Here is a 26818-nt window from a genome sequence, read left to right on the forward strand (position 1 = left end):
CTCACTAATTGGTGTAGTAGTCACAGATTTCTGTGATGAACTACTTTCCAATAAGGGAGAAGGTACAATTACCTCATCAAGTTTTTCTACTTTCCTCCCACTCACTTCTTTCGAGAGAAACTCCTCCAGAAAGTTTCCGAATTTAGCAACAAAAGTCTTGCCTTCGGATCTGTGATAGAAGGTGTACCCAACAGTTTCTTTTGGGTATCCTATGAAGACGCACTTCTCCGATTTGGGTTTGAGCTTATCAGGTTGAAACTTTTTCACATAAGCATTGCAACCTCAAACTTTAAGAAACGACAGCTTAGGTTTCTTGCCAAACCATAGTTCATACGGTGTCGTCTCAACGGATTTAGATGGTGCCCTATTTAACGTGAATGCAGCTGTCTCTAATGCATAACCTCAAAACAATAGTGGTAGATCGGTAAGAGACATCATAGATCGCACCATATCTAATAAAGTACGGTTATGACGTTCGGACACACCATTACATTGTGGTGTTCCAGGTGGCATGAGTAGTGAAACTATTTCACATTATTTTTAACTGAAGGCCAAACTCATAACTCAAATACTCTTCTCTACGATCAGATCGTAGAAACTTTATTTTCTTGTTACGATGATTTTTCACTTCACTCTGAAATTCTTTGAACTTTTCAAATGTTTCAGACTTATGTTTCATCAAGTAGATATACTCATATCTGCTCAAATCATCTGTGAAGATCAGAAAATAATGATACTTGTCGCGAGCCTCAATATTCATCGGACCACATACATCAGTATGTATGATTTCTAACAAATCTGTTGCTTGCTTCATTGTTCCGAAGAAGAGAGTTTTAGTCATCTTGCCCATGAGGCATGGTTCGCAAGCATCAACTGATTCATAATCAAGTGATTCCAAAAGCCCATCAACATGGAGTTTCTTTATGCGCTTTACACCAATATGACCTAAACGGCAGTGCTACAAATAAGTTGCACTATCATTATTAACTTTGCATCTTTTGGTTTCAATATTATGATTATGTGTATCACTACGATCGAGATCCAACAAACTATTTTCATTGGGTGTGTAACCATATAAGGTTTTATTCATGTAAACAGAACAACAATTTATTCTCTTACTTAAATGAATAATCGTATTACAATAAACATGATCAAATCATATTCATGCTCAACGCAAACACCAAATAACACTTATTTAGGTTCAACACTAATCCCGAAAGTATAGGGGAGTGTGCGATGATGATCATATCAATCTTGGAACCACTTCCAACACACATCGTCACTTCACCCTTAACTAGTCTCTGTTTATTTTGCAACCCCCGTTTCGAGTTACTAATCTTAGCAACTGAACTAGTATCAAATACTGAGGGGTTGCTATAAACACTAGTAAAGTACACATCAATAACATGTATATCAAATATACTTATGTTCACTTTGCCATCCTTCTTATCTACCAATCACTTGGGGTAGTTCCGCTTCCAGTGACCAGTCCCTTTGCAGCAGAAACACTTAGTCTCAGGCTTAGGACTAGACTTGGGCTTCTTTACTTGAGCAGCAACTTGCTTGCTGTTCTTCTTGAAGTTCCCCTTCTTCCCTCTGCCCTTTTCTTGAAACTAGTGGTCTTGTCTACCATCAACACTTGATGTTTTTCTCGATTTCTACCTTCGTCAATTTCCGCATTACGAAGAGCTTGGGAATCGTTTCCGTTATCCCTTGCATATCATAGTTCATCACGAAGTTCTACTAACTTGGTGATGGTGACTAGAGAATTCTGTCAATCACTATCTTATCTGGAAGATTAACTCCCACTTGATTCAAGCGATTGTTGTACTCAGACAATCTGAGCACATGCTCACCAGTTGAGCGATTCTCCTCCATCTTTTAGCTATAGAACTTGTTGGAGACTTTATATCTCTCAACTCGGGTATTTGCTTGAAATATTAACTTCAACTCCTGGAACATCTCATATGCTCCATGACGTTTAAAACGTCTTTTGAAGTCCCGATTCTAAGCCGTTAAGCATGGTGCACTTAAACCATCAAGTAGTCATCATATTGAGCTAGCCAAACGTTCATAACGTCTGCATCTGCTCCTGCAATAAGTCTGTCACCTAGCGGTGCATCAAGGACATAATTCTTCTGTGCAGCAATGAGGATAAACCTCAGATCACGGATCCAATCCGCATCATTGCTACTAACATCTTTCAACACAATTTTCTCTAGGAACATATCAAAACATATGAAAGCAACAACGCGAGCTATTGATCTACAACATAGATATGCTAATACTAGCAGGGCTAAGTTTCATGATAAATTTAAGTTCAGTTAATCAAATTAATTAAAGAACTCCCACTTAGATAGACATCCCTCTAATCCTCTAAGTGATTACGTGATCCAAATCAACTAAACAACCGATCATCACGTGAGATGGAGTAGTTTTCAATGGTGAACATCATTATGTTGATCATATCTACTATATGATTCACGCTCGACCTTTTGGTCTCCGTGTTCCGAGGCCATATCTGCATATGCTAGGCTCGTCAAGTTTAACCTGAGTATTCTGCGTGTGCAAAACTGGCTTGCACCCGTTGTAGATGGACGTAGAGCTTATCACACCCGATCATCACGTGGTGTCTGGGCACGACGAACTTTGGCAACGGTGCATACTCAGGGAGAACACTTCTTGATAATTTAGTGAGAGATCATCTTATAATGCTACCGTCAATCAAAGCAAGATAAGATGCATAAAAGGATAAACATCACATGCAATCAATATAAGTGATATGATATGGCCATCATCATCTTGTTCTTGTGATCTCCATCTCCGAAGCACCGTCATGATCACCATCGTCACCGGCGCGACACCTTGATCTCCATCGTAGCATCGTTGTCGTCTCGCCAATCTTATGCTTCTACGACTATCGCACCGCTTAGTGATAAAGTAAAGCAGCATTACATGCGATTGGCATTTCATACAATAAAGCGAGAACCATATGGCTCCTGCCAGTTGCCGATAACTCGTTACAAAACATGATCATCTCATACAATAAAAGCATCATGTCTTGACCATATCACATCACAACATGCCCTGCAAAAACAAGTGAGACGTCCTCTACTTTGTTGTTGCAAGTTTTACGTGGCTGCTACGGGCTTAAGCAAGAACCAATCTTACCTACGCATCAAAACCACAACGATAGTTTGTCAATAGCCGTTTTAACCTTCGCAAGGACCGGGCGTAGCCACACTTGGTTCAACTAAAGTTGGAGAGAGTCGCCCGCAAGCCACCTATGTGCAAAGCACGTCGGGGAACCGGTCTCGCGTAAGCGTACGCGTAATGTTGGTCCGGGTCGTCTCGTCCAACAATGCCGCCGAACCAAAGTATGACATGCTGGTAGGCAGTATGACTTATATCGCCCACAACTCACTTGTGTTCTACTCGTGCATATAACATCAACATAAATAACCTAGGCTCGGATGCCACTGTTGGGTTTCGTAGTAATTTCAAAAAATTTCCTACGCACACGCAAGATCATGTGATGCATAGCAACGAGAGGGGAGAGTGTTGTCTACGTACCCACGCAGACTGACTGCGGAAGCGTTGACGCAACATAGAGGAAGTAGTCGTACGTCTTCCCGATCCGACCGATCAAGCACCGAAACTACGGCACCTCCGAGTTCGAGCACACGTTCAGCTCGATGATGATCCCCGGACTCCAATCCAGCAAAGTGTCGGGGAAGAGTTCCGTCAGCACGACGGCGTGGTGAAGATCTTGATGTACTACAGCAGTAGGGCTTCGCCTAAACTCCTCTACAGAATTATCGAGGATTATGGTGGCTGGGGGCACCGCACACGGCTAAGGAATAGATCATGTGGATCAACTTGTTGTTTCTTGATCTATCTTTGGTGCTAGCCCTGCCCCTCTATTTATATGTTGAGCCCTGGGGTCGAAACTTGGAGTAAAAGCCTCCACAAAGTCGGTTTCACCCGAAAGGCAAGAGTCCTTCTCGGACTCCAGGGGCTAGACGCCATGGTTCCCGGCGTCTGGACCTAGACGCCAGGGACCCTGGCGTCTGGCCCCTGGACTCCGCAAAACTTCCTTTTGCGCTTTCCAAAAACCTTGTGGGCTTTCCCCTTTGGCCCAAATAAAGTGTTCTCGTACCCAAACATTTCGGAAAACATCCGGAACCCCTTCCGGTGATTTCCGGAACCCTTCTGGTGACCAAACACTATTATCATATATATCAAACTTTATCTCCGGACCATTCCGGAGTTCCTCGTCATGTCCGTGATCTCATCTCGGACTCCGAACAACCTTCGGTACATCAAAATGCATAAACTCATAATATAACTGTCATCGTAACCTTAAGCGTGCGGACCCTACGGGTTCGAGAACAATGTAGACATGACCGAGACATGTCTCCGGTCAATAACCAATAGCGGGACCTGGATGCCCATATTGGCTCCTACATATTCTACGAAGATCTTTATCGGTCAGACCGCATAACAACATACGTTGTTCCCTTTGTCATCGGTATGTTACTTGCCCGAGATTCGATCGTCGGTATCCAATACCTAGTTCAATCTCGTTACCGGCAAGTCTCTTTACTCGTTCCGTAATACATCATCTCACAACTAACATATTAGTTGTAATGCTTGCAAGGCTTATGTGATGTGTATTACCGAGAGGGCTCAGAGATACCTCTCCGACAATCGGAGTGACAAATCCTAATATCGAAATACGCCAACCCAACATCTACCTTTGGAGACACCTGTAATGCTCCTTTATAATCACCCATTTACGTTGTGACGTTTGGTAGCACCCAAAGTGTTCCTCCGGCAAACGGGAGTTGCATAATCTCATAGTCATAGGAACATGTATAAGTCATGAAGAAAGCAATAGCAACATACTAAACGATCGTGTGCTAAGCTAATGGAATGGGGTCATGTCAATCAGATCATTCATCTAATGATGTGACCTCGTTAATCAAATAACAACTCTTTGTTCATGTTTAGGAAACATAACCATCTTTGATTAATGAGCTAGTCAAGTAGAGGCATACTAGTGACACTCTGTTTGTCTATGTATTCACACATGTATTATGTTTCCGGTTAATACAATTCTAGCATGAATAATAAACATTTATCATGATATAAGGAAATAAATAATAACTTTATTATTGCCTCTAGGGCATATTTCCTTCATCAATGCCAACCCAGATGTTAGGTTTTATCACATGTAATGGTTGGGAAATGCCTCACCTTAGTGCCTAGTACTCATGGATTTTTCATATACTACATCATAAGCATGGCATAATAGCAGAGGTGGTGAGTAAATTGCAGCCATTTGTGACTTCTCACATGACATGATTAGAACGCCATATGTGGCTTCAATGACATGATTAGAACTTAGTAGCCTAGAATAGGATTTGCTGGAGCGGGTGGATGTTGTTAATTCATAACATGGGACATAAGAACTTTGATGGACTTTACATCAAGATGGAAATTTCTCTATGAATTCATTGTACCATGCACTCGTGTGTACTGATGCACTTATTAACAATAAGGTGATCTAGAAGCTTAAGATTCCTTTATAGATTAATATTTTACTTATGGTATTTACGTAGAAGGGTCATCTTAACGAGGGAAAATTTTGCAAAGAAAACCAGGTAGGGGAGTACACAATGTAGTTTCATGACGAGATAATTAAACACATATTCTTTGACCGCAAGTACACATGTTCTGTGGCCTATAACACATGTCGAGCATTATTTGTATTCTACCCGAAGCATCCCAACCTTGTTTGGTTATTGGCTGTGGGGTATACATTAAAATATGAGATATTTTATCTTAGTAGCCGCAAGGGCCTTGGTTTGGGCGTTATGGTTATGCAAGAATGATGTGGTTTTGACACTACCTCCTTCTAGAAATACTTGCCAAGGGAGTAGAAGATATTTTCTTCACTGGCATGGTTATTGTGTACAAATTGGCTTCGTGCTTGGCCTATACTTTCCAAGGCATGTACTAAGATGAAGAGTGTGACTAAGGGGGTCTTTTCCAAACATGGAACGTGTTGTCTTTGAATCTGCTTATATTGCTTGCAATTGTGCTTCTTTTTGCATCAAATAACGCTGTGTGTTTTTGTTTCCCAGAAAATTGTCACTTAGTACACGTGTGCATCTAGTTACTTCAAAATCATAGTGAACTCTTCATGCTTGTATCGCTCATCGCAGCATTAAGGGCTAGTAAAAACTTTCTTATCAGGAAATAGTATGCCTCACAAAAACACATTGACAAAAGAGCAAGTGCAACTTACGAGTTATGACCAATTGAACAACGGAGATCAAATAGACATATCATAGAAGCGTTCCCAAATAACAGTTTCAGCGACAAATAAAAATGGCAGAAATGGACCATGGAAGAGAAACATAACAACAATCTCAACTACTACAATAAAAATGACTTGGCTCAAAGAGCACCACCGAGACGGAATGTCTCAACTTATTAAGGCTGCCTATCATGCATCTTAGCTATGCCAAACTAAATCAAACTAGACGAGACGCGCGTAGCTGGCCATGCAATGTCATTTGAGCTAGCTAACGACATGTATCCACCTTATGCCCTCATCGCCAATGGATATTCATACATCTAATGGTCTAACTCACCTTACCCATTCACCGGCTTCTTTATAATTTTGCAAATCCTACTTGCATATTGCAAAACCAATCATATTGTTTCTAATCTTGTGTTGTAGAAATCTAGCCCTCATGTCTATCCTTGATTTTTTTCCCACATACCTTTAGTTTAGAAATCATTTTGTATGTCCCTATGACTTCATTTACACACTGTCATTCTAGGCATGCTCCTCTAGAAACATGTAAACCAATGCACTTATGTCCCTACAGTTTAGGCAAACCCATTTGAAATATGTAAAACATGGAAGAACGGTGTGTTTAGTATTGAATGCAACGTAAAAACACATACCTTCTTTTGTTCACATTGTTTAGCCAATGTGACAACATATATAGATCCAGGTTGTAAACTAAAAATATATTAACCATGTAAATTGCCACCTATAGCCCCAACCATAACTCATCATTGATCTATCACTTTATTCCTGTTTGTACCCATTCACCTTATCCCCTTATAACTTGTATTGTGTCACTCCATTTCCACGCTATTCTCATCGTTCTCGGTCACCAACATTCAAGCTATTCAACACCTCTTACAGTTTCCTTTACACATCCATTTACATATATTCCATAATAAGAGACTCTATCAAATATGAAATGTCAAAGGTAAATTAAATGGTAATTTGTGCCATTAGAAGAAATTGCCTACTTACTCTAGATTACTAAGGAAACACTTGGAGGAAACAATGAAAAGTGTCTCGATAGTTGTAAAGGGAAGCTATTTTCCTCTATGAGTTCTAACATGGTTATTTACATGATTTCTTTCTTCCAAGTGCCAAAATTAAGTTGAAATTATTTGTGTGACAACTTATTTATAATATGTTTAATACACGAAGTATGCTGAGGCGGAGACACTTTACTGTTGATATCAATTATTCTTGCATCCTGTGTACTGCTATTGATGAAGAGACCATTGAGCACCTCATTTCAATTGCCCCTTTAGCATTTCTTGTTGGGCATGCATTCAAATCCAGTGGTCTCCGAATGCCTCGCGGATTGCTACTGCCTTTTGAAATTTTTATTACAATAATTTTGGTTCTCTCTCGGGAGCAGACGGTTATGTCTTGTTACCGACGAATAAGGTGGCTCCGTTAGTATCCAATATATAGTGGCTGAAACTATCGTGCTTTTTAGTAAATGGTTGTTTTGGTACTCTTATAGAGTATGAGTTATGGCTTGATATACTCTGTAATAAATATGTGGCCCTAAGGCTTTGTCCTAAGTCCAAAATAAATCTAGGGGCTTTCACTTTTGGGTTGGCAACACCTTTTCTATTTCCGAACCTTTAGTATCAAGGACGACTCGCATGTTAGATTTTGGAATGACTCATAGTTGGGCAATGCTCCGCCTTAGCATCTTCTAGTACCTAAGGCTTTTTTATATACTATGTCATAAGCATGTCATAATAGCGGAGGTGTTGGGTAACTTTTTGCCATATGTGGACTTCATACATGACATGTTTAGGCCTTTGTTAGTGGCATGAAAGGATCTGCTGGAGTGTCAAAATGTTGTTAATTTATGCTACCTTCGTCCCAAAATATAAGGTGTTTTTGGACTTCAAATTTGAACTGCAAAAATGTCTTGTATTTTGGGACTGAGGTAGTAGCACGAGACATACGAGTTTAGACAGACTTTACATCAAGATGGACACTTCTCTATGAACTCACTGTACCAGCGCTTATAGATATTGATGCACCAATTAACAATAAGTTGATTTTTAAGCTTAAGGTTCCTCTAAATATTAATGTTTTTCCTATGGTATTTATGTAGAGGGGTCATCTTAACGAGGGAAACTCTTGCAAAGAAAAATGATAGGGGAGTAGCAATGTTGTTTCTACTATCAGGACGAGAAAATTAAGCACATATTCTTTGAAAAGTACGCTCCTGTTGTATGGCTTATAATACATGTCATGCATAACTTGTATTCGCCCAGAGCTTTCCAAAGTTGTCTCGTAATTGGCTTTGAGATATACCCCCTCTGTATCAAAATATAAGACCTTTTTAACACTGTGAAAAAACGTCATATATTTTGATACAAAGGGAGTACATAAAAAGGCGAGATCTTTTATCTTAGCAGGCATGAGGGCCCTGGTTTAGGCGTTATGATTATGCATGAACGGTATGGTTTTGACAAATAGAAGATATTTTCTCCACTGTCGGTTATTAAATTATTTATGCATTGGCTCCATAGTTGATTTGTACTACAACATCTAGAGCACTGGGAGCTCTTTATATATGGTGGCATCTACCTAGATGGAGCGGACGGCTAATGAGATCATTTCCAAACATGGACGATGTTCACTTTGGATCTGTCTTAGATTGCTTTCAAGTATTCTTGTTTTTGTGTCAAACAATGTTGTGTCTTTTTGTTTCCATAATTGTTAATTTTTGGCTTTGTATAGGTTGTGTGCATCTAGGTACGTCAAAATTGGAGTGGACTCTTCATGCTTGTATCGCTCATGTTAAGAGTAAGTAAAAAAATTCTTATAAAAAAATAGTATACCTCACAAAAACATGTTGACAGAAAGAGCATGCGCAACTTATGAGTTACGACCAATTGGACAACAGAAATCAAACAAATAGACCATGGAAGAGATCCCATATAACAGTTTCAATGACTAAAATAAAAATGGCAGATGGATCGTCAAAGATAACCATAACACCAGTTTTAACTACAAAAGTAAAAATTCCATGCCTCAAAGAGCACCACCAAGAGACAGAATGTCTCAACTTATTAAGCATGCCTTTCCTACATCTTAGCTATGTCAAGCTAAATCAAACTAGACGAGACGCACATAGCTGGCCATGCACTGCACACTATGAGAAAAGACTCCTCTCCATCCTACCTTACATGGGAGGGAAAAGACTCGAAGATGATTCTTCGGGATCGACGCCGCCCGATTTCCAACCAAACCCCACATCTAAGGACTTCACCCCACTGGAAGAGCCGGCATTGGCGCTGGTACCAGCGCCGTCGTGCCCATTCATGTTATAGCCAGCGTTGGTGCCGGCACCGTCATGCCCGACGGTGTTATAGCCATTGTGGGCCAGGTCGTCAAGGTCCCTTCCAGATTTCACCATGTCGAACCAACCCTCATGCTATGGCGGCGCCTGATACATTGTTGGAGACCCCACGTGCATGCTGTTGGTGATGTATGGAGTGCACGACGGCTGCTGATTCATGACGGAAGACCCCATGTCCATCTTGTTGGTGATGTATGGAGCTGGCTGCTACACCTGTTACATCGCTGAAGACCCACCCATGTCCATGTTGTCGGGGATGTACGGTGCCTGGGGCTGCAAGACAGGCTGTTGTCTGCTAATTTTCGTGATGTTTTTGCCCATGCTCTTGAGGATCTCCTCCAACCTACTACTGACGCTGGTGAGCTCATCGACTTTGAGGTTGAGGAGGTCATTGCCGAGCATGGCCTTGTGTAGCAAGATCCCGATCTCAGGGTCTCAGACCTTGTTTTCCTTGACCAGGAGCTTGCTGAGGCGCTGACTGAGGAAGTCTTCCTGGTTCACCATCCTCTTGAACTGTCCCTCTGGCATGGTTTGGTACTGATTCATGATATCCACTGCCTCGGCATGGGACGGGTACACCTTTGGAACCGCATTGCCCTCATCGTACATCAACATGCAAGCGTTGGCATTGCACATGATAGAAACCTCACCCGCCTTACTTACCAGGTTCTTACTGGATGTCTCCAAGGTATGTCGCCGACTCGAGTCATTGTCGATGTACTTGAGGGATAAAATCAGCAAAGGAAATGAGGTTGATGGTTTTGGCAAGATGGGAAGGTAAGATTTATAGTGAAGGATCGACCAAGATGGGGAGGCTATATCGGGAAACTTTTAACCACATACTCACAAAATAAGGAGGTGCCATATCTTCATAAATGCATCATCAAACCAAGTAGTATTTTCTTTCATTAAAAAGTGCTTAGGATGTGGACTAAGGGAACAAATATCCATAACAAAGAACTTTGGTTCTTCTCGAGACACATGCATCTTATCCGGATATATGCTTATTGTAGCTATGTATTCCAAAGTGTACATCGTCTCGTCAACCATCTATTAATTTGTAACCACGTTAAGAAATCTTTACCTACTAATAAAGTACAGATTGCTTCTGCCCATTCACCATCACACATTTTTGCAAGAAAGTCCTTCCATTCTTTGGTAATTAAACCCGCAATCCCTTCTTAGGTGGATATCTGAGAAACAATTTGTTTTTGCACAAAACCCCCTGTCATTGGGTATATTCAACATGTAGTGCTCCTTCCCCTCCATATCTTATCCAGCCGCTCCCTTTGTAGCACGGCGGAGAACGAGAAGGTGAGGGGCAGCGCCTTTGTTGGCGGCGGAGACGGTTACAACTGCAGTGGAGGATGAGAAGGCGGACGCCGTGGGCGCGTGCTCGGGTACGGGAGACCACCCTTGCATGCATGCCTCCGACCTGCTTCGTGGCGCGCACCTTGTCTGCGCCGCCGTGCTCTTCTTCGACTGCGCTGCCTCCTTCCTCGTCGGCTACCACTAGTCTAGCGCCTCCACAATTCCTCTCTTTTCTCACCCATCTTCTCTCTCTCGCCCCCATGTTCCCGCATCTCATCCCGCACCCCTTCCATCATCATCTCGCCCAACTCCCACATCTCCTTCGACCCATCCCTAATCCTAGTCCCCGCAGCTGCTCTACCCGCTTCATCTACTCCCAATGCCTCGCCACCGCCTCCAGTGTGAACTCCATCGCCACCACCACCGCCTTCCCTCTCGTCATCGGCCCCTCCTCTTCCTGCCCACCTCGACATAATCAGTGAAGACTGTGCTATGCGGGACGACTTTGACATCGGCACCGTCGTCAACAAAATCGATCTGGCCACCGACAAGAGCGCGCCGCAGGAGCCTGGCAACACAAGCGGCAGCGGCGGCAATAGGGTTCGCAGATTGGAAACTTCCCGGCCTGCCCTGCGAGCATGAGGGAGTACATTCCCTTCCTTGACAACAGCAAGGAGATCAGGCGGTTGCCCTCCATGGAGCGTGGGAAGTGGTTCGAGCGGCACAGGCCCTGAGCTGCCTCGTGCCAGCCTCAAGGGGTATAAGGTGCCCATCCCCTAGCCACGGAGCAGAGATGAGGTGAGCATTTAGGTTTATTCTTTCCGGTTCAACTAGTAAAGAACCTTTTGGTTTGAGTAAAATGCACTAGCAGTCACTAAACTTGCGAAGAAAGCTCGCTTTGGTCATTGTATTTAAAAATGCGGCCAATACGGTCACCGAATACGACATGACGTGTTTGTACAGTCACTGTTCCCCATATGTCACCCATCGCCGCTCAGTTTGACCATGTATTGACCAATCAGAGACGTCGGGTGGCATTAACCAGGCAGTTGAGCGGTATTTTTGCACAATAACCCCTGGTTCGCTTGGGTTTCATTGAAAGAGCCTTGCCTTTTCGGCTGCGATCATAATGGGGGAGGAGAAGAGCAGTGGCAGGACAGGCGATTGTCGGCGGCACCGCACTATCTCCAATGATAGAGGTTGTGGAAAGGTCGGAGTCATTGCGGAGGTGCGCCGCATCTTGTGGGTGGCGGAGGGGCGCCGCATCTCCTTGGGATGGCGCCTGTTTGTCGACCAAATGGTGCTCCTCCACCGAACTACGGTAAGCCCCACGTACATGTGCCTTGATTTCTGTTTGTAGTCTCTGATTCCGCGATTTAGGGGTTCGCATTACGCATATGGAGTTAGGAGGACAGTTTTGCGCGCTTGATTTTGCAAGATTAAGATAGGGTTTTAGGCTGGCAAATTGGGTGTTTGGTGTAGGGTTTTTGCATGACAATTTGCGGGTTATGGCATGTGCTTATTTGTAGGGCATTATGATGCAATTGTAGGCGGTTTAGATGTTTGAATGATCATTTCCATGAATTTTGTACATACTGTTAAGGTCTCAGGTTAGCAAAGGTGGTTACTTGTAGCGTATGTTGACACATTTGTACTCTGTTTTCATGTTTGTAGGATCACACGCACTAGCAAATTCTTCGCTCAATTTAACCATGGTGGATATTTCCTTGGCAAAGGTAGCAAGAATTCTTATGTCAATGGGCATGTGCTATGGTATGATGAATATGATACAGTAACATGGTCTCCGATCATGGTTGATCACCTAGTTGAGGAGATTGGTTGGGAGATGGTAGGCAGGCTGAAGGTGTGCTACTGCATTCCAATCCTATCCATGCAGAGGAATGGCTTGAGAGAAATTAGAGGAGATGCAGACACAGACCAGATGATTACCTTTGTTGAACTTGGTCACCACTCATTTAGTCTGTTCTTAGACCATGAAGACAGATTGAATTCAAACTTGAATGATGATGATGTGTTCAATTTCGCAAGAAGCCAGCTACCTCCAGTGTTTAGTCCTTCTAAGACAAGAGTTGATCATGCAGAAAGCAGTGAGGTTGTAAATGCAGAGACATATGGTCATCTCCCTGAAGGTGCAAAGCATCAAGGTGAAGCAATCCCAATGCCTATACAAGTTGTGTGTCCTGAGAGCTCAGATGTTGATGTGAGCAATTATGTGTTTGCAAGAAGGAAGTGTTCTTTTGGTAACCATGATGAAAATGTCGAAGATGAAGCTATAATGCAGGAAACACAACAACATGGAAGTAATTAAGGAGGAACATCAGGAGTGTGCAAAAGGAAAACCAGACAGAATTGCACACCTCAAGACATGGAAGAAGCTGATAGTGATTCAGATGACTCTGACTTTGATCCTGGAGCCATAGTGGACAGTGACTATGACATAAGTGATGGTGATGATGATTTATATGTTGATAATGTAGACATGGATGAGCCTATAGAGATAAAGAAGAAGAAAGAAGATAAATGGAAGCAGAAGGTTCAAAAATAAAAAGAATCGATGAAAGCAAATGCGAAAGATGGAGATAAAGCAGCAACACATGATCTTGAAGATGAGTTATATGAATCAGAGGGTGATGACTTATGGGCACCATATTCTGATGATGAATAGGTATTCATGAAGTTCGAGGCATTCAGAACAGAGGATCTACATTGTCCCAAATTTCATGTTGGTCAAGTTTTCCAAACTGTTGAGCTGTTGACGAAAGCCATCAAGGAGTACTGCTGCAAAAATAGAGTAGATGTGAAATTGACAGTCAATGATAGAAAAAGAGTGAAGGCAACATGTGATGAGCTTAGGCTGATATCTATTGCAATGGGGAACCTTATTTCTGACATTTGCAAAAATTGGATTAAAAAAGTGTTTCATAATGGCACATGGAGCAAGTTATATTTAATATTTTGCCCGGTGCAACGCACGAGCATTTTTTGTACTAAAGGGGCTATTGCTTCTACCAGTCTGTCGTAGAATTGCCCTTATAATTGACACAAATTACACCCAATGCCACCACTAAGTGAAAAGATGTTTTGATTTTTTTAAGTCGCCGGTCTTCACAATGATTCACATATATTTATCTGCTCAAAATTAACAACGGCACTGCTATTCCAGTGGCTAGAGCGTCGGACTTCCACCGTGAAGATCCGAGTCCGATCCCAGCTTCTCCCCCATTTTTCTCACTTTTCCCTCCAAATTCTGGCTGGCATAGGATAGAGCCGCCTCTTTTCCCTTTGAATTTTGGCTCATGTAGGATAGAGCCGCCTCGCCTTTTCTCGTTTTCCCTCTGAATTTTGGCTGGCATAGGACCGAGCCACCTCTTTTCCCTCTAAATTTTGGCTGGCATAGGATGGAGCCGCCTCGTCTCTAAATTTTGGCTGGCGTACGATAGAGCCGCCTCGCCCAAGCGTGGCTTAGCAGATAGGCTGCATACTACTGTAATTTCGGCTCAGCTACTCTCTGTTTAACATTGTCTGTTTTTTATGGACTCAACTACTTATTAAAATATTTATATCTTCCAACCTTAACTCTAAATGTAATATGTCACGTATGAAAATCACTTAGAAAAATGTGTAGATTTCAAATATGTTATTATCTTGCATGTTAATCATTTATAGAATTATGTTTAGCTAGGATGCATCCTTAATTGTAGTGACCTAAACGCTCTTATATTTCTTTACAGAGGGGTATAGGTGTTTTAAAAATGCCTATTGTATATGTTTCCTACCCATTTAAAATTACTAGATAAGATAGTCTGATGCTCTCACAAAAGCTATTACTGGCATCATATGGTATGTTCATTCGTACCAGCTAACATATGCTAAAGATTACAACAGGCACATAATCATCCTCTTTATTTCATCCAGCGCACAATAACCAACCCATATACGATGATGTACATTAAACTGCAGATACGAGTTTTATGTAAACCACACACACCTTCAATACACTTCCAAAATCGTCCCATGTTTATCTTTGTACGCAACACCACATATCTTGTTATTTCTTGTACGACATCGTGAAAGATTTGAAGGGATTTGCTGATGTTGTTGAGTGTGTGTATAAGAGGGCTTTTTCCCTCCCGTTGCAACACACGGGCACGTTTACTAGTTATCAATAAAGAACATACGCAAAATTATCCTTCAATGCAGGGTGAAACGAAGTTCTGCCAATTTTTCCAATACGTTAATTGAATGCCGTCCCATATATCCGGGGCTTATAGTTGCTTGATGACCCAGTGGTTCGTGTTACTAGTATTCACTAACACGTTCAAACAAATTGTGAAAAGAAAAAAACAAATTTATGTGCCCCATAGTTATTGCTTTCCATCTAGAGGAGATTGACCAAACTTTTTGATTGTGTGTGTGTGTCACATGGCATATAGCCTGGCTAAGGGCATATTCAATGGAGACCCGCAAATTTTCTCCTGCATCCGTCCACGGAGACAGATACAGGAGGCCGCCATCCAATCTGTCCGCAAATATTGCAAACACTATCCAAACAACCGGACGAAATTCTTGCAAACACAGCCGGATTTTCATACAAACCGAAAGAAGTTCATGCAAACACGGTGGATTTTCATTAGATTTCCTATAAACACAATGGAATTCATTACATTTTGGACATAGTTCAACTAAAAGCAGTGCTCGTCTGACTCTAGAGGTATAATGCCTAAACTAAAAGACCGTTGGTGCCCGTTCCCCATCTCCGGCCATGAGCCCCAAAAGTTGAAGCTTCGCCATCTCCAGCTCTACCTTCTGAGCCGCGGTAACTGAAGTTGTCCGCCTCCATGTCGTCACCAAGCGACTAATCGGCCGACGTTGCTCAACCCATCAAGTTTGGCGTCGACGGGAAGGGGGAGCGGTGGCCTTCGTGGTCGTGGTGGCGGGCCGCGGCCTTGGCGGAGCCGGCGATGTCGTACTCGTCATCAGTCACGCCGAACACCTCGTTCGCCACCTCGTCGCACTCCTTGTAGGCAACCGCCAGTTCTGCCGCCCGCTGACGGTACCACTAGCGGGTGAGCCGGATCTCGCGGGCGAAGCGATAGGAGTCGAGCGGCACCGCCTGCTCCGCCAGGTCCGCATTCGGCGCGATCACCCTGCCGGCGGCGAGCTACTCCTCCGCCTGTAGGTGCTCCTCCAGGAGTTGGTGGTTGTAAGCAACGTCGGCCTGCGCCTCCCGGAACTGCTCCTCCCCCACCATGTCCATGTAATGGGCATGGTCCTTGCCGATGATCATGGTGCAATGTGCCAGCGAGGGTGGCGTGGACGAGGAGGCTTGCGTGGACGAGGAGACTGGTGCTGGTTCGTCGTAGGCGACGTCCTCCATTGGGACGTCACCTCCTCCTACTGTCTGATGTCCTGCCAGCCGGCAGCAATAGCGGCCATCTCCTTCTTCTGCTCCGGCGTCAGCCCGTCTCAGAGAGCTTTGGCGCGCGAGGAATCCATGGTGGGAATAGTGCGGAGAGGGATCAGAGGTGGATGACTACGGCTATGGCCGGGATAGCAGTTGGTATAGCAATGGCGGGTGGCAGAGGGACGGACGGGTTGCACCGGAGTAGCCGCCTCAGCAACCGCGTGTCATTAATGTGGGAAGCAGACATATAGATGGACGACTGTCGTGTCATTTGAATGTCGTGCAGTCGTGTGCATCGGGAAGCGGTGCTCTCTCGGCCGGCACGTCCCTTCAATGCCGGCACCAGTGAGCGGTCGTGTCCGCTCTGGCCAGGCATGAATGCGGGCACTGACGCTCTAGAGTGGCGCTGATCTTTTCGGGCGGGAAGCGGGTGGGGCGAGGGAGGGGTTTGGGTGGGCCAGGGCGGTTAGAAGCGGGCGTGGTAGCGGTTCAGACGCCCGCAAAGCCCCCCCCCCCCCCCCCCCCCCCCGTCCTTTCCCCCGGTTCCCCGAAAACCCCCCCAAAACCCCCCCCCCCCCCCACACACACACACGTTTGCCTCTGGTTCGCAGAAGATACGACCAAACCGCCCTGTGGATCGATACATGCTCGTGTTGGATGGCTTCCGCGGTCCGGACGTATGCTGACGGTTTGAGGGTCTCCGTTGGAGATTCTCTAAGCTAACTAGTGCAGCCCTACATAAGTTATATACATTTACGTTTAAAATTTACATGTGTAGTCAGGGTGATTGTTCTAATATAATAGAAACTAGTTAAAAATATGATTCTAGTCACTATGAATAATTGACGTGTATATATATGACCAATAATTGAAAAAATAAGTGTGGCGAGTTTATGAACCACTACAAACTAACTTAAAAGAGTTTCTATCCCCCATATGTTCCTACTACTCTGCTATATTTAGAAAGAAAAATAGAGTGATCATGATAAAAACACATAAAAGAATGGGAAAAGAATGCAGAATAGCTAGTGGATTTGTCACATTTTTGTGGATGAATATTTTGTATATAGAGGAGGAGAACGAGGTTGAGTATCAAAGGCCAACTAACTAGGTTGAATATCAAATGCCAACTAACTATGTTGAATATCAAAGGCCAACCAAAGACAACAAACCACTTGCAGGACCAATCGTAATCACCCTCTCCTGATGTCACTAGCTAAAAAAATTCCATATGCTTGCTTCGTCAATTTTGCATGTCATTTCAATCTTGAAATACGAAAGTCATATGTTAGGCATTAATTAGAGGAGAGAGAAAATAGATAACCCTGACACATCATTCTAGCCACTCGACAAACACATAGTGAGCACACTACCAATGTTTTCTTTGCCTATACCCTTGACTCCATCGATCAATCAATGAACGATCTAACCACAAAGACCCCTTTATGTGAGCATTGTGGTTTTACAGCAAGAATAAATTAACCCATTGCGAAACAAGTAGTATTACCTTGTACGCTTTCCGATAACAATAAATGTGCTACCTATCATTGATTTGTCGGTTACTTTGACTTTCGTAGAAATTCTACATTACAAGATTCTAAGATCCTTTTGAAAAATCTCAATACATTGATTGGTGGCATCGTCTAGACGTCATCTCAAAAAGGAAAGTTCTCGGTTATCATGTTGGTGGCATGGTGCGTCTGGAATAATCACAATGCGGTCATCTTTGACAACACTCAACTCAGCTTTACTCACCTCCTTGACATGATCGGGCCGGAGACTAGGCTATGGGTGATGGCGAGCATCATTACATGTGCAAACTCTTCTTTCTATAAATGTGTTGAAGCACAAGACTTTTGCGTTTATTAGAAAAAGGGCTATTTATTTTAGTGATGATTGGATTGTTTATTGTTCTTATCTCCTATGCAAATAGTATTGTTACATTTTTTACATCATTAGGAGGGTGCAAAGCCCTCCCGATTTCATTAAAAGTGAAACCACCAATTTCAGTTATTATTACAAGCTAGTAGTTTTAAAAGGAAAAAAAACAAGAGAATAACAGATGCATGATAGAGTTGATCATTCCATACATAGCAAACAACTAGCATTTTATAAGCGCCCGGAGATGCTACCACTCAATGCCATCATCAGAAAACATCCACGTCACTGAAGCTATTCAGGATCACAATACGATGACGTGTAGACACCATCTTGGTCTTCTTTAGAGAAGATTGACCTGCTGAATTCACCAGCTCTAGCTGAGTGATGTGGCTGAGGGACGTTATCTTCTGATCCCAAGCTATCAAGGCCATGGAGGGGAGATATCACCATTGTTTGCGTGATGCACGGACCATGGGATTTTACCAAACATGGACATCTGGGAGAGGAGGGTCTAATTGAGAGCAGCTTCAGTCCTCAAATCATACTATATCACCCCGTCAGCAGCAGATGAGGGAGATCTATTTTTTTTGATTTTTTTTTTGATTTTCAAAGTGACACGAATCGGGACTAAAGGGCCCAGGTGAACCGGGACTAAAGGGACTAAAGGGCCCAGGTGAATCAGGACTAATGCCTTAGCCGCACGAACCGGGATAAATACTCACATTAGTCTCGGTTCTTGACTGAACCAGGACTAATGAGCTGACCCGGCTTGGACCAAAACTTTGTTTTCTACTGATGACCATCGCGGACCAGCAACAAACTACGCAACTCACCGACCACGTCAGCCGAGTGAGCCATATGCCTCGCTCAACCGGAGCACCGCGCACGGACCTAGACCAGTCCACGCAACACCACCACCCCACAACATGCCCCGGTGCCACCACCACCACCACGCGTGCTTGCACTCTGCCGCCCGCACCACGGCACACCTTTGCACCTTTCGCAATACCCTGCTACCTGCGTGTATATATAAGCCTGCGTGTATATATAAGCGTATGTGTCTCTACTATGTTGAAAAAATACACATCCATCCATAAAAAAAAAGTGAGAAAAGGTTTTGACTCGCGAAGAGAAGAGGGAAGCGGCGGAGATGACGAGTCGTGCACGAAAAAAGGGAGAAACGGAAGCACATGGAGCCGGGGGGACACGTGGTTGGAGGCCGAGGCGTCCGACGACGCCGCGCGCCGGATCGGCCGGACGGATGAATCAGATCGTTCTCCAGTTGCCTGCAGCCCACGGGAAGCCGCCGCGTGCGCTGCGCCCCGGACACGTGGAGGGCGGGCGACGCCGCGCGCTGCATGGCTGCATCTCCAGCCGGGGACAGAGGGGAATCCCTCGCTGACCCCCTCTCCCCCGAGCAAACTTCCCATCTCGTCTCTCCTCTCGCGGTGGCGGCGGCGGGCGCCGGACGTGAGGTACCTACTTCATCTCTCACCGTGAGCCTGCGCCATCTCTCTCCTGGGACAGTAGGACGGCGGCCGCTTGAGGGAGTGCGGGGACGGTGGACTGAGGGGGCGCGGCCGTCGGTGGGGTGACTTCGACGGAAAGCCGGAGCGGTTCCTGCGGCGGTGCCACCAGTTCCTTACCCCTTACTGATCCCATCGTGGTCACAGTGCGCTCCCAGGAACTGTGTGCCAGGTTCTTCCTCGGTAAATTTCGCTTTCTCATGTGCTCTGTTTTTGCTTCTCCGAATGTCATACTCTGAATCTCATTGCGATATCATTTTTCATTTCTTCTGGACCGAAGCCTCATATCGATATACATATATTAGTGATTAATTGACTCGCAATTTGGAACAAAGCCATTCATTCAGCAAATCTGATTTGACAGAGACTGACGACGACAATGGGGCAGTCAGAATCAGTTTAAAGTTTCTATCCTCGTGCATTTTTGAGTAACAAATTCTTCATTTGAGAACAGAGTGTCAGATCAAATTGAACTTTGTTTCAGGGATCAGTGCACGTGGGATGAACCAATGACATCGAATGGATCCTCTAGCTTCCAGGGGTTCTACAGGAACCTCCACACCCCGGCGGTGCTCATCGGAGCCGGGTTCGTGCTCGTCGCGCTGCTCATCTCGCTCTGGCTCATACTGCAGCACCTTAGATCCTACAGAAACCCTTCGGTGAGTGCGGCGGGTTCATGTCACAGTATCCCCTCTTTCTGCTGGTGGACCAAATGTCTCCAGTGTAGCCATTATTTATAGCTTGCCGTTGTTCTGATTGAACAAGTTTATCTTGCTGAGAGTTCTGCAGGAGCAGAAATGGATCATAGCTGTCTTGTTTATGGTGCCTGTATATGCGTCTGAATCTGTAAGTTTGAGCCCAAACTTGTTGGATTTGGTTGAACTTGAATAACTCTAGGGATACAATGCACCCACCAGTAGATATGTAAAAGCGAGCAAAACGAATGCTGAATGTGCTATGGAATTGCTGGCTTTAGAAAAAATAGCTACTCTCATTTTCATATCAAAATGTTGGAAGTGTTAAGAAAGATCAGTTATATAATAGAATCATGAACTTGTAAGAAAAACCACCGTATCATGGTTGCTTTGAGCATTTGATTTTTGCCTCCTGAAGATTCTATTCCATTTTCATATTGAACTGTTGACCTGTATGGTTATCCCACTTTTTGATATTTGATTTCTTTTCCCCAGATAATATCGCTGTGGCATTCGGAATTCTCCTTGGCCTGTGATATATTGCGGAATTGTTATGAAGCATTTGCTTTGTATGCCTTTGGACGATACTTGGTTGCATGCCTGGGTAATCTTATTTTCTTCTATGTGACCACAGGAATGGACCCAAATAATATGTGAGAAATCATTGTAAATTTTCCATAATAAACAGGAGTAAATTGCATGGACATTGCATCCTATACATGTTTGCAGGTTATGGAGCAAATTTTGGTTAATTAAATATATTTAAAAATTAACTACAGCACGTCTCTGATTCAGTTGTCCAAATTCATGATACCGTACTGTATTAAGTATTTGGGAAATTGAAAGCTTGACTCTTTCAGGGGGAGAACGGCAGGTTGTTGGCCTGCTTGAAAAAGAAAGAATGGAAGAGCTAAGTGAACAGTTGCTTGAGAGTCAAGAGAAGGCAAAAAATCGTAATCAAAGTAGACTGCGCGACTTCTTTTGCGATCCTAATGCAATGGGGGAGAGCTTATACACAATTATAAAATTCGGCCTTGTGCAATATGTAAGTTGCACATTTTTAGTAATGTTCTCACCTGAAACTGGTCAATAACGACGTGGATGATATCTCCTTCCTTAACATCATTTCAGATGATTCTGAAGACATTCTGTGCTTTCTTGGCATTTATCTTGGAGCTTTTTGGAGCATATGGAGATGGTGAATTCAAGTGGAACTATGGGTAACCATCTCATATCTTTGTATCTCGTTTTGATATCTACAATGTTGAGATGTCTGAATTTACGAAACGGGAGAGGAGGTCAACTCGTTTTCACTAAAAGCATGTCATGCTCTAATACGCAGATACCCTTACATCGCTCTTGTCATAAATTTCAGCCAGACATGGGCACTGTACTGTCTGGTGAAATTTTACAATGCAACGCATGAAAGGCTGCAGGCAATAAGGCCGCTAGCCAAGTTCATAAGTTTCAAGGCCATTGTATTCGCCACTTGGTGGCAGGGAATCGGAATCACAATCATCTGCCATACGGGGCTCCTGCCTAAGGAGGGCAAGGTGCAAAATGGGATTCAAGACTTTCTGATTTGTATCGAGGTAAATAGGCAAATCTTGTAAGTTTGATTGAGAACCATCCTTGGCCTTCTGTTGCTGCAGTAAAGCGAAATTGCTTTCTCTTAGATGGCTATCGCGGCCATCGCACATGCTTTTGTCTTCGGGGTGGAGCCGTACCAGCACATCCCGGTCCATGACCGTGAGCACAGGGAGGTGGCCCATGAGGAGAGCAAAATGGAGTTGAGGGTCGATGTCGATGATGGCAGCAATGCCGTGCCAGCTACCGTGGAGCAAAAAGAGACAAATGTCAAGACTCCAGGAACAAGCATCAGAGAGAGCGTTGAGGATGTCGTTCTGGGTGGTGGCCACCATGTAAAGTGCCCGCGACATGCATTGGAATTTCGAGGTTGAAGAACCTGAATCCTTGGTTTTCTGACAGATTACTTGCTTCTTATTTTGTAGGTCGTCAAGGATGTGGCCCTGACCATCTCACAGGCAATGGAGCCTGTGGAGAAAGGCGCCTGGAAGATCCAGGAAACCTTCCACCACGTCTCGCTGAAGCCGGAGGACAAGAAGAAACCCGACGTCGAGGTGGAGGAGCGTGTCACCGAGAATGTAGTGGACAACGGCGAAGCTGTCGCGGTTGATGCGGAGGTGGAGGTCGAAACAAGGGTGAAAGACAAGGGTGATGGCAGCGGATCTATGGAGAGGTTGAAATCAAAAGAATAAAAGATGATAATAAGAGGAGTGCAAGAGGAACTGGTCCTTGAGAACACGGTGCGCTTCTGCTTCCGCGATTCGAAAAAGGAAACTGAGTAAAACGGTGGTGATGCATCTGTGCACCATGATACCAACTGTTATCCTGAAAATCAAGAACCAACTAGTGGCTGGATGGTTAGGAGGGCGGTTGTATCCCGGGCTCACCAGGGATCAAGCCTCGCGTCGATATTGTTGCCGAAAGCCCGAAACGGATCGAGTGTTGAAGCCATGAAGCTGTGTGGCTGGCTCAAGCCCCATCTGGGATGCTACGTGTCTTTGGTCTCTGCTTTCCCTGCACAAATACAACAAGTTCCTTTGATCATATATTCTCTCAACTTTGTTTCTGAGACAATGTTGTAATGTAGTAGTAGTACTAGTACCAAATTAACTGAGCAAATTGCAACTAACCACCACACTAAGGGCTAGGTTATTAGAAAACATAAGTTTACATTTCTTTTTTACAGAAAGCACCATGGCTGATAATTTATTTATTTTTGAGTAAACCACCGATCGGCGGATCAGAGCGTTTATGACAGATGGGTCTTGTTTAAGCTGGCTTGGCAGAAAAAGGCCAATTTAGATTATCGTACGATACCAACATTCAGTGGAAACCGATGAAAACCACGAGAATTTCAAAAAATTCTTAAAAAGATATGGGAGGTTAAGAGGATGATGTCTTTTTCATAGCTCACATCTCATAATTTGTTTCAACCTGAAATTTTGTGTGCCAATAAATCACCCTCTTAATACATATCCCAGATTTTTCAGATTTTTTCAAAACTTTAAAATATGATTTCCATGAAGTTTTCATTAAATATTGGTTTCCTTATGATATTCTTCCCTTTGACTAGTCCTGGATTGCATCCCTCCCAGGCGCTTTGACTAGTCCTGGACCACACATTTATGATAGAGGATGATGGCGGCTCGATCCAGTCCCACGCTGATGCCCTCCCTTCTTCCCTATCCCTGGGCCCGCTCCACCTTCCTCCGTGCGACACGCTTTGCCTTCTTCCGTCACCTCCGAATCCGCCCTGCCGCGACGGGAAAAGTCCAAAACAAATCTTGAAGTTGTACAAGAAAGTTAAATCAACACTTAATTTTTAACCCGGAAATTGGCACTCTAAACTTGTAATCCCGGTCTATTTTGGACCCTAGACCTGCTTGGCACACTGGGAATAATACAATCCCGATCGGGATAACCTGATACTCTCACGTACGAGAATTTAGGCCGGTCCACAATACCACAACAACAATTTGTGAAGTTTAAAAAATGTTTGCACATTTCTAAAATTGTTGAGAAGTCAAAAAAAGTTCCTATTTTCTATTTGTGGAACAAATTCAATTTCCTCCTGTGTTTTTTTAAATGTTTGGAATTCTGAAATTCTATTCACATTTTTAAAAACTGTCCGCAATTTTAAAAAATCACATTTGTCAAAAAATTCAGAATTCCAACAGTTTTTCACATGCTATAATAATGTTTCGGATTTTCACAAATTGTGTCACATTTTTCAAATAATTAATTTTGTAATTTCGTAAATTATTTGTGTTTTGGAAAACTCGGCATTTCAAAATTGTTCACAATTTTTTTAAGGAATGTTTTGCTTTTTTGAGGAAATTTTAAAAGGTTTACCATGTTTTTTAGGGAATTTTTTTGCAAGAATTTTTTTAGGGAAGTTTAAAAACATGTTTTATTGTCATTATGAAAATGTAAAACGTCTATTTCGAAAAATGTTACCGTGTATTAAAAAAATGCTGAAAACATGTATTTTTTACAATGTATATTTTGAAACATGTATTGCTTTTTTTATAATGTATTTGAAAAATGTTCAAAGCTCATTAAAAATATGTTTATATGGTAGTTTTTTAGGAAGTATTTTAGGGAAGTTAAAAATATGTTTATTGTCATTAAGAAATGTACAATGTATATTTCAAAACAAATGCCCTGTATTCAAAAAAGTGCTAAAAACATGCAGTTTAAAAAATATATACATAATGTATTTGAAAAATGTCCAAAGTTTATTAAAAAATATTACACGTGTGCGTTAAAAATGTACATTGTATACTGAGGAAAAGTAGACATGTTGAAAAATCAAAACCAATTAAAACTGGCAAAGAAAATCAAGAAAGAAACAAAAGAAAACCAAAAACATAACGAAGAAAGAAAGAAAATAAAAAAACAGTGAATACGTAAAGTATAACGAAGGAAAAAAAACCCAGTGAAGGAAAAAAGAAAACCGAAGGAAACTGATGAAAAAACAAAGAAAAGCTAAAGGAAAAAATAGAGCAGAGCCAGCGAACATACAGCTATGCATGAGTGGTGCGAACGACTGCACTAATGGACCGGCCCAACTCAGCGAATATAAGCTAAACACTCTCAAGGTTCAAAATAGACCGGGATTGATAAGTTCAAAGTGCCATTTCCGATATTCAAAGTTCAGGGTTTGATTTAGCTTTTGCCTACAAGTTTAAGGCTTGTTTTGGACTTTTTCCAACCGCGACGCTCTGCCGTTGTTGTCCTCGATCTAGATTGAACCGTCGCCACCCCTGTCTCTTCTCCCCCCAATACGACGGTCAATGGCAGGGGCCCCCAACGGCGACCAACACTCGCCCGGAGGAAGGGGGACAGAAGGCAATTGCCCCGCCTTCTCCCGCCTTCGACGACATGTGTATGATATGCCAGGTTGTCCTCGAAGAGCCTGAGGAGTCGGTCGTCGAAGTAGACGAACCCGGCGTTCGCGGTGCCGGCGCCATGGCTCGCATACACGCCACCGACGGCAGCCTCATAGGCCGAAGAGAGCCAGTCGGGCCGGTGACGCGCACCGCCTTGGTGCCTCCTCCTGCGCGAGCCGACTGGTGCACATGAACTAATGTGTTGGAAATATGAGCAATTTACCAAATGATTTTATTAGTAGAAATATTAGATAAAGCATGACTAATATAACAGCGACAAAACAAGCCATGCGATTTGACAAAGAGAAGATAAACAACATCTTCATATATGGACTGTAACTGAACACATCTAGAGCAGCCAGTATAGCAAGTTGCATATATGAAATAGAGTCTAACATATGTAGGGAAAATACTAGAACAAGGAACTGCAGCAGGACCTCTAACAGAAAGGAGAATAACACGTACGGGACAGTAGCAGCAGAAGCGCTGGACTTGGGGTCGGTGTCCTCACCTGCCATGTCGTCGAGGAGGTCGTGGACGTCGGGGAAGAAGTCGTCGTCGGGGAAGTAGTCGTCGGAGTCCGTGATGAATAAGCCAGTAGTCGCGCGGAGCGCTCCCCAAAAACCTTATCACCCTTCTCCTGTACATGACTCAAAAGGTGCGGTTTCGGAGGCCTACTGTCTCGACCTGCGGTGCACGCCGCAAGCCGGGATGGGGAAGATCGTAGCAGCAGCGCAGTAGTCGGAACTTTGTGGCGGGAGAAAGAGGAGCTTCTGTTGTGTCTCTCTGGAGAGGAGCGACCTCTCTTATATAGGCACAGGAGAAGGACGCGAAGAGGCTGCGGCGGGAGGCGAAGCAACGAAGGAAGACGAAGCGAACAGGCAGCAGCCGAAGAGGCGCGCCATTCGAATTCAGTGTCCACTACAGAAAACGTTTCAACTCCCACGTGACCTTTCGTATACCCGTCGTGCGTGGCAAAAATTTAGACATCGGCTCGGCTCATTCCCGCAACTCGCGGCGCGTCGTGACGTGACGTGGCGTGGCGTGGCGTGGCGTGGCGAGGCGGACGGCGGAGAAGGAGCGCGCGTGGATGTCCCTCTTGTTCTCATGCTCATACATGTGGGGAAAGAACCTCCCTTATAAAGAGGTCCAACTCCCTCTAAACTAGCAATGTGGGACTAAACTTTTGTTCCACCTCTTGCCTTGCACAAATGGGCTGTGTGGGCCTCTAGGATTTATTAGGAATTTCTGAAACTGCTATTGGGCTAGGCCCAAAATAGACAAAATT

The 26818-nt window shown here is 43.8% G+C and overlaps 1 protein-coding gene and 1 pseudogene across 2 annotated transcripts; one reads left to right on the forward strand and one right to left on the reverse strand.

The window, feature by feature from the left end:
* Positions 1 to 8714: 8714 nt before the first annotated feature.
* On the reverse strand, positions 8715 to 11286 carry LOC125516971 (annotated as a pseudogene).
* Positions 11287 to 19503: 8217 nt separating this feature from the next.
* On the forward strand, positions 19504 to 23230 carry LOC125515131 (protein LAZ1 homolog 2-like). 2 transcript variants are annotated; one of them, XM_048680568.1, is made up of 9 exons: positions 19504 to 20039; positions 20341 to 20515; positions 20646 to 20702; positions 21047 to 21155; positions 21412 to 21596; positions 21683 to 21771; positions 21927 to 22143; positions 22228 to 22473; positions 22564 to 23230. In XM_048680568.1, exons 2-9 carry the CDS (start codon positions 20366 to 20368, stop codon positions 22828 to 22830), a joined length of 1320 nt encoding a protein of 439 aa, XP_048536525.1. In that variant the 5' UTR covers positions 19504 to 20039; positions 20341 to 20365; the 3' UTR covers positions 22831 to 23230. The 2 variants fall into 2 exon arrangements, with proteins under 2 accessions (XP_048536525.1, XP_048536524.1); XM_048680567.1 differs by having other exon boundaries at positions 19507 to 20039; positions 21894 to 22143.
* Positions 23231 to 26818: the final 3588 nt, after the last annotated feature.

This window comes from Triticum urartu, chromosome 6, assembly GCF_003073215.2.
Source record: "Triticum urartu cultivar G1812 chromosome 6, Tu2.1, whole genome shotgun sequence".
Lineage (NCBI taxonomy): Eukaryota > Viridiplantae > Streptophyta > Magnoliopsida > Poales > Poaceae > Triticum > Triticum urartu.

What these genes read in the sequence shown, in the direction of transcription:
- LOC125515131 (XM_048680567.1), top strand. Translation starts at nt 20,366, where the DNA reads ATGACATCGAATGGATCCTCTAGCTTCCAGGGGTTCTACAGGAACCTC. An exon ending in AATTCGGCCTTGTGCAATAT is followed by an intron (nt 21,597 to 21,682) that starts GTAAGTTGCACA and finishes ACATCATTTCAG; the next exon opens with ATGATTCTGAAGACATTCTG. An exon ending in GAATTCAAGTGGAACTATGG is followed by an intron (nt 21,772 to 21,893) that starts GTAACCATCTCA and finishes TCTAATACGCAG; the next exon opens with ATACCCTTACATCGCTCTTG.